We start from the raw sequence: 11,712 nt of genomic DNA on the forward strand, positions 1-11,712 counted from the left end.
TTACCTGCGCTTTGCAAATTAATTTATGAGACTAGGCTAATATTGGCTAATAGGAACAGGAGTAGATATCCCTAGAGAAAAGGTTTCCTTTGGTCCCTTTCTAAGGGCTTACTCCAATTCAATTTGTGATTTGATCACGTTAAATTTTACTAATCTATGAGGACAAATCACACAGGAAGCCCTTTTCTGAATTAAAATAGATTGTCTTCAGCTAAGGTGTTCAGAAATCAAAGTCAGCTTCTGAAATCTGAATGATGAGTGATGACAATTGAAGCAAAAAAGCTGAAGCCAGAGCTAGAAGAGGCTATTTAAAAAAAAATGACATATAAAGTCATAGATTACTTTACTTTATGACTTTTCCCGTAACTTTGACAATTAAAAAATAAACAATGTGTTTTGAGGTTATGTTTATATTTTTATAATGTTTCGGATTAGTTTAATCATAATAAATCGTTATAATGTATCATATTACAAGGGTAAATAGATTCTACAAATTAAAATCTCTCATAAAATCAATAGTTGAAGTGAAAAACTTACAAACTGTAGGCATAAATGATATACCAAAAGTAGTGACCGCCGACATTCGAAAATTATTACGACAAAAAGGATTTGCCGTTCAGGATGGCTTCACATCGGTGACAACAAAATGTACGATATGCTCAGATGAGAAAGATGAGCCAAAGAAAAGTGAAAGTAAACTTTATGTCAACAAAACAACAGGTAAGTTTTATTGGGTTACTATTAGTTTTTGTGTGTTCACTAAAGTTATAATTTTATCAAGCAATGATAACTGTATTATATATCTGACGATCGTAATTAACATGGCCTATTTGTAAATTGTTAGACTAATAATAATCAAAAATAAAATTAATATTTGTATTTGATAACCACTCCAGCTGAAGCAGTGTTTGCACTATATCCTACCCTCATCCATACTACCTATTCATACATTTATATACTTAGCTAATATAGATAAGAAAGTTTGTCTGGCTACTACTAATAAAAATATATATTGGCTGGCATCCACTAGGTTCGCAGAGCAAAGTCAAATTAGATTACAATAACTTGCCATCTATATGTTTATTATAAAATTGCGTCAATTAGCGACGCGTCACAGTGCGCCGAATCTAATTGTTTGTCCTACAAATTTCAATCGACATGTTTTGGCTTGATTCAGCATATCTCAGGCCGACTCCAGGCTTTAAGAACTTATTTAATATTATTTGCAGGTTATTTTTTATGTCCAAAATGTAATGTTCATGGAGACTGGAACATACTTGAAAGAGTAATAAAGAAATCAAAGCTTGATGGTTCAACTAAAGATTACATTGAAAACTTACATAAAGAAGTGAAATCCTTTCAAACAGCCTGGCAAAAAGTTATTGATGAAACAAAATCTATCCAAACTCTAAATGAAACAGAAATATTGGAACTTTTTCGATTATTTGAATTTCCTGTAAGTTTACAAAAAATATTAAGTACTAAAATGAAATTAATACTAATATTATTATAAATGTGTATGTGTGATATTTGTTACAGAAATAGCTTGGTTCTCACACCACCCTTCAATATACACACACTCCTTTATGCCCTGAAAATCAAAAAAACTAAATTCACACAGAAAAGTTTGTGGGCATCATCTTATACTGAATAAAATATTATATTGTCTTTTGGAATACCTCTCAAACTCTTACCATTTATATTTTCTTTGCATCTACAGAATTCATCTACAAGATGTTCAGTTTTTTTTCACCCATCACTAATCTGAAGGACCACATTTTTCATTCTGTTGTGTTCTTATTGATCTGTACTTACTTAATTTCTATGTTTTCTTTTTATGTTGCAGTACCACCATGAAGCTAGCAAAGTCTTATCTGAAGTACGAGTATCAATGGACCATACAGTATTATATTTTCCTTTAAGAAATTCTCTTGATAATATAGTAGGTTACCGCAAACTGCAAGCGGGAAGGGAGGAGGAAGTAGAAAATCATGGTTTATATACAGCAGGATTGTTTCACTGTAGAGCTATGAAGGTTAACCGTACCGACCAGGCTATACTTGTACCTAGTATACAGGATGTACTACATTTGGCTGCTAGTAAAATACCTGGTAAGTCTTTTTTATATGTAGTGGTTATTTCTCATTGCTGATAGTCGTGACTCCTTTCTATTAATCACATAATGGCAGGAGCTCTCGTGGGATAATGATGTAGTGGGTTCCCAGATCCTTCCCCATACTACTTACTAAGAGACAAGATTTCGATTTGTACAGTTATTATCAGATGTTGGTGATAATAACTGGGGGAGACAGTTTAACGTGCTCTCTGAGGCACGGAGAAAACAAAAAGGCCGAAGATGGTCATCCATCCAGTTACCGATTTGGGTCAACGTTGCTTAGCTATCGCAATCGATCGATTGCATTGTCACACCTAGGCCTCACATTCCTCTCCTACCTGGTTAGTATCTAGTACAGAAGTGTTAAATTGGCCACAACATCTTATTTGTTTACCTCATTTTCAAGTCTGATACAGTTATTTTTATAATATTTTGTCCTAAAGCATATAATTTAATAATAAATACTTAATTCATACATAGTTAATTTCTAGGCACCTTCATTTGGTTAAGCACCTGCAGTCTCCCACCAATATTGTTACCAACTCTAGAGAGTTACCAGAGGTTGTGTCTTTGGGGAGATTGGGACAACATGAGAGTCGTTGCTGAAAAATTAGGAGAAGAAAGGTGTCGTTTTGTAAGGCAAGTTTAAGTTTTATTGTCATATAAGCTAGTTACAATCATATCTATGCAAAGTGCAAAAATCCTCCCTTGTTCTGAAAGAGTTCTCACATCTGAGAACATAGGTTTCTTCAAACAAACATACCTAGATATTTTCAAACAACACCATCTTGCGCCTCCTGACTCCAGTGGCTCCCTGCGACTCGCCTGATGTCATCCATCCACCTAGCGAGAGGGTCTTCCGATTCTGCGCTTTCAGTGCGAGGTCGCTATTCCAGCACATCGGGACCTCAACGTCTATCGGTTTTCCGAAAGTGCCTTGTCCATTACCACTTCAGCTTCGCAACACGCTAAATACAATTTTTTTTTTATTGCAGACCGACAGATGGCTTGGTAACGGCAACCGAGGCGGCAAACGCCGATCTTTCCCTGAAAGCGTTGGTGTCAGAAGCGAAGCCCGCGGCGCACAGATCTATCACCACTTTTGCGGCGTTGAGAGACGACGTGTATTCTGAACTCACCAACATCGATAAGGTAAGGTAAGAAGGAACAATCCTCTTTTCGCCACTTTTTTGTAAAAATAAATAAAGTTCTTGGAAACTCCCTGATTAATCTGCAAAAAAAATGAACACCAAAATACTAATGATTCTTTAGATACCTTTTAATCGACATCTTTGACATTTCAACTGTACTGGCAACCAGTACTATCTCAATATTAACAACTTTACAGGATGAAGGAAAAAACTTGTTTTTTTTAGTACAGGGACTTCCACTTCACATGTCATCTGTCCACGTAGTGGGAGATTTTCCAACACTGCGCTTTTCGGTCAAGAACCGATAGATGTTTGAGTCTCATGGTACTAGTACCTTGGTATACTCCAACATCTATTGGTCCTTCGAACTATGTGCCCTGCCCTTTGCCACTACAGTTTCACAACCTGTTGAGCTATGTCTGTTAACAAACTAAAAACTAACTAATGGACGCGAATTCAAGTGAATCGAATTTGCATTTTCAAAAAGTCACTTAATAACACTTTGATTTTCTAGGATAAAAAGTATTCTTATCCTTGTGGATGCAAGCTTCAGTCCAAATTCCATAACTTATGAATAAAGTATTTTGAGTTGTGTTTACTCTTTTGCAACCAAATTAAAATTAGGAAAAATATTCCAGGTCCGAGGTGTAAAATGGCGTCGTTTCCCAGCCTTGACGCGTCTCTTGGGTGGACACAGGCGCGGGGAGTTGACGGTGCTGACCGGGCCCACCGGCTGCGGCAAGACTACGCTTTGCGCCGAGATGTCGCTCGACCTCGCCCAGCAAGGGGCAAGTGCTTATCATCATTTATCAGTCATCATTCACAACATCATGGCTACGTTTCCTTGCCTTACCGCGTCTTTTAATCGATTCTTATTCTTGAAATTAGAATAGAATAGATTTTTATTCAAATTAACTTTCACAAGTGCTTTGGAATCGTCAAAATAATTTACCATTGGTTCGGAATGTCGTTCCTAGCGAGAAGAACCAGCAAGAAACTCGACGACTGACGTATCCTTATTGAGACCGACTGCGTATTAATTTACAAATTGCGAAAAACCAAATTAAATTTGAATTTAGCGGGCAGGTCCGTCTCATGCAATTTAATAAATTGATCTACTTACTTAAAGGTAACAACATTATGGGGCAGCTTTGAGATTCGCAACTTCCGCTTAGCGAGAACGATGCTGCAGCAGTTCGCCGGCGTGTCGCTGGAGCAGAACCTGCAGGACTTCCCCAGGTTCGCGGACGAGTTCCAGAAACTGCCGATATACTATCTCGCTTTTCATGGACAGCAACCCATTAAGGTTGTAATGGAGGTAGGTATAGTTATAATTTACTACAGTCTATTTTTAGGGTTCCGTACCTCAAAAGGAAAAACGGAACCCTTACCCTTACTTTGTTATCTGTCTGTCTGTCTATCCGTCCGTCCGTCCGTCGTGTCTGTCAAGAAAACTTATAGGGTACTTCCCGTTGACCTAGAATCATGAAATTTGGCAGGTCGCTAGTCTTATAGCACAAGTAAAGGAATAAATCCGAAAACCGTGAATTTGCGGTTATCTCATTTAAAAAAAATGCGTTTAAATTTTCAAAGTAAGATAACTATACCAAGTGGGGTATCATAATATGAAAGGGCCTGTACCTGTACATTCTAAAACAGATTTTTAATTACTTTTAATTATTCAGTTTTTGATTTATCAAACAAAATGTCAAAAAAAATATACCCGAGTACGGAACCCTCGGTGCGCGAGTCCGACTAGCACTTGGCCAGTTTTTTAATCCCAGAGACCAAGATGAAAGCTAGAAATGGCAAACTTAAAAATAACGATCCCAGCTTGACAAAAATAGTGTTGCCCTCGCGGTTCAGATAAAAATCGTTAATAAAATAATATTTCGTGATGAACTTGGTGGATATCAATCATCGTTGAACACTAAAGTTGAAATCTTGCACACTTTGACATTGCTTAGACTTAAGCTTCTGTTACAGCAGATATATTTATGCAGATATATTTATGGCGGTATAACGTTGTCTCGTTTTAATAATGTCGTAAGTCTGAGTAAAGTCAAAGTGCGTACTATAGATTTCTACTTAAGTAAGCGAATTAGCATGCTGGTCTAGAACCTTCTCATTGGGAGGAGGATGGCCATGGGTTGAGATGATGCGGAGGTCGATTGCGCAGGCGGTAGAGCACGCGCGGTACATGCACGACATCTCGCACGTGGTGGTGGACAACGTGCAGTTCATGCTGGGGCTGGGCGAGGAGCGCGAGGGCGACCGCTACATGCGCCAGGACGCCGTCATCGCCGCCTTCCGCACCTTCGCCACCGCGCGCCACTGCCACGTCACACTCGTCATGCACCCGCGAAAGGTACGCTCCACTCTAACTCTTTTTAATAGTGTAAATAGTGTGCTGCATTAAAACTTTTGCTTGGTAAAATAGTGCTTGCCTTCTGATTCTGCCTATGTAGGGTAGGCAGAATCAGAAGTATCTCTGCCTACAGCAACGCTTAAGTACATTACATACATTGAGAAAAAGTAAGGAAGAAAAATAGCGTTCTATTTTTGTAGGATCATTCCTGTTATTCGATTCACAATTGTCGTTGTAAAAGTATGTTTTCTAATAAACATTAAATTATATTTAATTTAATAAATGATTGAGTTTGTTGGCTGATCCACATTTAATTATTTCCATTAAGTGCCTTACGTCTGAGAAAAGTCAAAATGCGCTCTCTAGATCTCAGCTTCAGTCTACGGTCGACTTGCACCAGCATTTAAATGGAAGTTTCATTGAAAAAAGTTGATTACTCACAAGTGCTTTATACAACAAAATTTACTTTTTACAGATGCATATTGTTATTATTTGTAGTTATATAAGTGGCAATAGAAATACAAACTCTGTGACAACTCTACCTATTAAGATTCATGAGATATCATGAGATTCATGACAGACAGATAGACAGTGAAGGCTGAGTTCCGTTCCGGTTCCGTTGGCACTCTTCAGGTACAGCAATCTCCCTTTATTCATTTACATTTACTGTACCCCCTGAACAGTTGGTGGTCCAAGGCAAGACAGAACTTTTGGTAAATGGTCCCAAAAGGCCTAAATGAACGACGAAGATAAAAAGAGATGGGTGATATAAAGCTAAAAATAATTTTGTTTCCAGGAACGTGACACAGAAGATCTCTCGACGAGTTCTATCTTTGGAAGCGCTAAAGCATCTCAAGAAGCTGATAATGTACTTATTATTCAAGTAAGTTTACTATAGAAATAGAAAGATTTTTTATGCAAATAAACTTTTACTATTGGTTGTGAATCGTGAAAAGAATCCAACTCGATTCGGTAACGGTAAGTTATCGTACGATAAGATGTATTTTCAACTGAAAATCCTCTTACCGTACGATCTATCTTAGCGAAGTGTTCTGAATCGCCCTGCTGGTTCGAAATTCCATTCCTACCGAGAAGAACCAGCGAGAAACTCTGCGCTTGCTCTTTTCAAATATTTACGGAATATGCGGAAACCGTTTTGTGAGAGACTCATACTTGGCTGGGTTCTTTAGTGGGATGTCTTAAAATAACCTCCTTTCTTTGTTACTAATTAATGTTATAACTAGGTAGTTTTTTTTATTTGAAAATCTTTTCTCAGGATAAAAGGTTGACTGCAGTTCGCGGGAAAAAGTATCTGCAAGTGGCCAAGAATCGGTACAGCGGTGACCTCGGCATAGTTCCTCTAGACTTTGACAAGGACTCCTTAAGTTACCAGTCCAAAAAGAAAACCAAGAACAAGCAAGACGAACCAGACAAGCTTTTGGACCAGTGTTTTGAGGAGTATTCTTTGGAAGAACCACATTATAGTGGCACAAAGCCTTCAAAGAATCACAAAAACCAAAAGAAGCCTAATGATGCAGACACATTTCTTAGCGATATATTAAATTTGAATAGAACTAGATAACATTTAGCATGTCAAAATATTTTTAATGTATATACATACACTTTTACATATATGTATATAGGTGCATTTTCAAATGATAAATTTGTGATTAGTGATTACCTGAGATTTTGAATTTAAAATCTAAGTTTATTCAATTCAAAATGATTTTTAAGAGTCTATAATAAAAACTAGTCTTGACACAAAGTTTCATTAAAATCTGTTCAACAGTTGTTTAAATAAATATATTATTTGGTCATTGTGATTTTCTCATTGCGAGAACTTATTTATAATTGTAACTATTGATTAAAAACATCAAAGAATTTTAAAATAATTTATTTTTCTACAGGAGATCATACAGAAGTTGTACACAATCATAATTGAATCATTCACAGTAGAGATACACAATACTCTACATACTTACTATTTTCATAATATTTTCTATGTTCATAGTACCTATTTAAAATTATTATGTAACATTATGATCTTACAGAGAAATGTTATAATAATATTCCTTCTCAATATACCTAATGTGAAATATATTATGTATTTTTGAAATTACATTTCATAAACCTCAAAAAAAAAAATAGGAAACAAATTAACTAATGGTATAATTATTATTAATATTATTTAAGGTACGTAATGATTAACTTATCTACTAAAATAAACATAAGAAATAAGAAACATCCTCTCCAGCAAGAATATGATAGTAAGTATTCATCTAGGTATGTTAAGGTAAAGGTAGTAAATTTATTTATAGTATATAATATAATTATTATTTATTAACAGCATGTTAATAGCACAGAAAGATAACAGCCATCAAATGAAATAGATCATTAGCGCCTTGCCTTAATTGATAGGTGATATAATAAATCAACATATTGTAATTTATTAAAAACAAACCAAATATAATGGAATACCTATGTAAAAATAAAAATGTTTCATAGAATTCTTTTCTGGCTTTCCTTTGAATTATTGAAGTTCTAAAGCTTATCACAGATTTAAGATGTTAGCGCACATTACGAGCATACTAAAATGTGCCTGCTAGCTATTTTAGCCCATCTGTTAAATCGATTTTGACGAATATTTTGGTAAGAGATAGCTTTTCCTTTCCTACATCCCGAAAAATCAAAGAGATCCCACGGGATTCCCAAAAATCTAAATCCAGTAGATGAAGTTGCAGGCATCATATCATATATTTGGTACAAATATAGCTTACATCCTGGAGCCAAACCAGAGTTGCCACAGGATTTATAAAATTTATTTTATATTGTTAGATACTGAACCTAAATGTGACAGATATTATCCTTTCCCCTCCAATTAAGTGTTTAATGTAATTGATTCACTTTCGAGGAGAATTGAAGTGAAACTCAAAGTTTTTACATTAAGACACAGGATATTGACCTCCATTTCCACAACGTAATGCATTTTGTACCGAAAAAAACGCGCACATTCGAAATAACATTGTAGGGATAGAGAAACTAGATATTGATCTAAGCAGAGTGAACTAGAGTGAGGGAACTCGGTTTGATCCTGAATCGACGATATGTCAAATATGCCTAATATTATACAGTGATATAAAATCAAAGAGAAATAAGGCTACCTGCATCAAATGTACTAACATTTGACACCTGCCAGTGACGTCGCAGCCTCAACGTTTTGTTAGAAGTTCCCTGACTGTTGTGAACTGTGACAGTGCAATAAGTGGAGGTTGAGCGGGCAACCTTTCAGATTTCTGGCCACTTCTTGACTATTGAGCTTCTGAGGTTTCATACTATTATTGTAAATCTGCTCTTTACATTTTTATCTCAAATAAATGTGTATATGAAAAATACTAAATGCAAAAGCATTCAATAATCTCCGCCCATTACTCTTATCTACCATTTACACAATGGGTACTAAGACCTGTCTTTTTAGATGATAATATATTAATAATAAATCAGTACAATGATCTTGAAACTGCATTTAAGCAATTAACTTTAAGAGCTATTTGATAAAATGATATTGGAGGGCATCAACCAGTGATGTGTCATTTGTACGTTCTTGTCTCCTTTTGCATTTAGGACAAGGCAAGCTTTCGTTTTGACATTTAGCATGAAAGACACTCGAACATTCATCACATCTATATGTTGAACTTGTCTCAAATGGATATAATATCTTGGAGTCCTTGCAAACTTCACATATGAAGCCCTTTTGGCTGCAGAGCCAACAGTCTAGTACATGGGACCTTGCAAAGTTAACCACTTTTTCTAACTGTAAGGCCAAAGAATTATTCGGTATCTGTGCTAAATCTGATATTGTGTACAAATGTACATGATCGTACAGGTACTCCCTGGGCCACACGCGTTTCTGTAGCTCCTCAATCACCGGTTCACGGCAAGTAAAGATATAGGTTCTCAAAAAATTCAGTTGTATTCTTAACTCTTGGAGCTGAGCCATATCTGAGACTCCACAATATATTTTTGGATTAAGCTTTTTCATATCTATCCAAGGATGATGTTGGAATTCTAATAAGAATAATGCAGATTTTTTTGAGACTGGATATCTTTTGAAGTCCCAATTGTGTATGACTCTGGCCGGAATGATAAATACATTTGGATCCATACAATTAGAACAGTAATATTCACCAGTGTACCCACAGACTTTAGCCTTGGAAACTGTGCTGCCGAGCAAGTCTTGACAACCCTTGCACTGGTAATTCTGGTAATCGAGACCTTTCTCTCTGGATAACATTCCCAGTTGTTTTATCATCATTTGCAACTCCTGAGGTGTGAAAGAGCCGTTGACAGAGTCTGAGACCACTTCAAAGTCCAATCCCTGTAAGCTGGGGTCATCTGCCGCTGCCTGTACTTTTACATCACAAGACACATTGTCATCAACTGTTAGCTGCAATTCCTTATGAATGTCTTTCATAATGTCTCTCAAATTCTGTGTATGATCTACAAGAGAGGATAAGCTTTTCAATTCTGGCGTTTTGATCATGCTGCTGCCATGAGATGAATTAGAGTTGATAGATGCATTTAAATCATCGTGACTATCGTTTGACCATTCCTTGCCACGTATTGAATTCCCAGTAACAATGACATCACTGGGTACAACAAAATCTCCAGAATCTACTGATGAAGAATAAGCCTGGAGAAGGTCTGGAGACTGGACTGTTTGATCTGCTGGCTCCTGACTTGTCGTCGCTTCGATCACTTCTAACGAATCAGCATCAGATTCTGATTTTATATTATCTTTATTAGTAACTATTTCAGTTACTTCTTTATGCTTCTGTTCACCCTTTTCTGCATCGATTGCCACATTTTTTTCATTAGTTTCCTTAATTAAATCATTTGAATCTTTTGACAGAATAAATTTCAAAGCCTCATCTTCATTTAAAACCATTCCACTTATATTGGAAGCATGTGTGGGTGTCAGTGCAAGCTTGGGTTTCACCTCATCTGTCAACGTGCTGGCCACATCTAGGCCTGCAGTGATCGGTGCCACTCTCATGGTTGGCACCCAAATGCCCGCTTGCATCAATACTTGTTCAGGCCATTGATTTAGTAAGCTGGAATTAATTGGTAAATTAAACTGGACACATGTTTCCAATCCCTGAACTAGTTGCTGTGCTACCTCTAATATTTCAGAATCACAAACAAATGCACTCCTGTTGTAAAATGGCTTAACAGCTGATATATTCTTCAACAATGTTGACATGTAAGAAGAGAGCAGGCATTCATTGAGGGCAATTCTAAGCCAGGCTCTACACTGCCCAATCTCAGTGTTGATTTGTGGGAGAGATGAGATCTGATCGATGTTCTGCCTGTGTGATAACACAAGTATCAAGGGCCAGAAACTAGACTGTGGCCGGTAGTCGGGATCGCCGGATATTACGTTCTTAGCTTTTCTCAAAAACGTGTCTTTCAAACCGTGAAGAAAAACAGCCTCTAACGCCATACACAATGTGTTTGTGGAGTCTGTCGAGCCGAGTACGCTGTGAAAATTCTCCTCGAATTGGCTATTGTATTGAATATCTTTTACGCATTCTGATAAATTATTTATAAGAGACTCTTTCAATATTGTGTCGCGGCTGCGAATACCAAAGCCTGATGTAACATTCTTGAAAAACGACATGTTTGTTTTTATTCAGGCAGGTCCAATACACCTTACTGTATTCGTAATGGAATTCAGCACAATATTTCAGTAAAATCGTTTTATTAAATTATTGATGATTAAAATCACACTTTTAGAGTTACAAAACAAATCACAGGTAGGTAGTTTAATTAATTTGCACTAATAATAAATTATTTATTTTTGCAAAAACTTGTGCACTTGTGTTGTGTTGTGTCAAAAACCTTTTTTTAGATAGGTATTTAATATTTTGGCCCTGGATCAAAAATTCTTTTTTCTTTCTTTCAATTTATTTTACGGCTCTAGGGTCAAAAATTCAAACGCTCAAAAACAAAGAGTATTATACCAAAGAGTGCCAAAGAGTATTACATACCTACAGAACTAAAGAACATTATCACCACAG

At 36.4% G+C, this 11,712-nt stretch overlaps 2 protein-coding genes across 2 annotated transcripts; one reads left to right on the forward strand and one right to left on the reverse strand.

The window, feature by feature from the left end:
* Nucleotides 1-375: 375 nt before the first annotated feature.
* Nucleotides 376-7,286, forward strand: LOC123864773 (mitochondrial DNA helicase). The gene is made up of 10 exons (XM_045905439.1): nucleotides 376-720; nucleotides 1,230-1,456; nucleotides 1,847-2,111; nucleotides 2,608-2,755; nucleotides 3,112-3,268; nucleotides 3,906-4,055; nucleotides 4,397-4,585; nucleotides 5,447-5,635; nucleotides 6,432-6,518; nucleotides 6,912-7,286. Exons 1-10 carry the CDS (start codon nucleotides 459-461, stop codon nucleotides 7,215-7,217), a joined length of 1,980 nt encoding a protein of 659 aa, XP_045761395.1. The 5' UTR covers nucleotides 376-458; the 3' UTR covers nucleotides 7,218-7,286.
* A 669-nt stretch (nucleotides 7,287-7,955) lies between these two features.
* On the reverse strand, nucleotides 7,956-11,660 carry LOC123864771. Its single transcript, XM_045905436.1, has one exon. The coding sequence runs from the start codon at nucleotides 11,310-11,312 to the stop codon at nucleotides 9,180-9,182; it is 2,133 nt and encodes a 710-aa protein (XP_045761392.1). The 5' UTR covers nucleotides 11,313-11,660; the 3' UTR covers nucleotides 7,956-9,179.
* Nucleotides 11,661-11,712: the final 52 nt, after the last annotated feature.

Source organism: Maniola jurtina, chromosome 4 (assembly GCF_905333055.1).
Source record: "Maniola jurtina chromosome 4, ilManJurt1.1, whole genome shotgun sequence".
NCBI lineage: Eukaryota > Metazoa > Arthropoda > Insecta > Lepidoptera > Nymphalidae > Maniola > Maniola jurtina.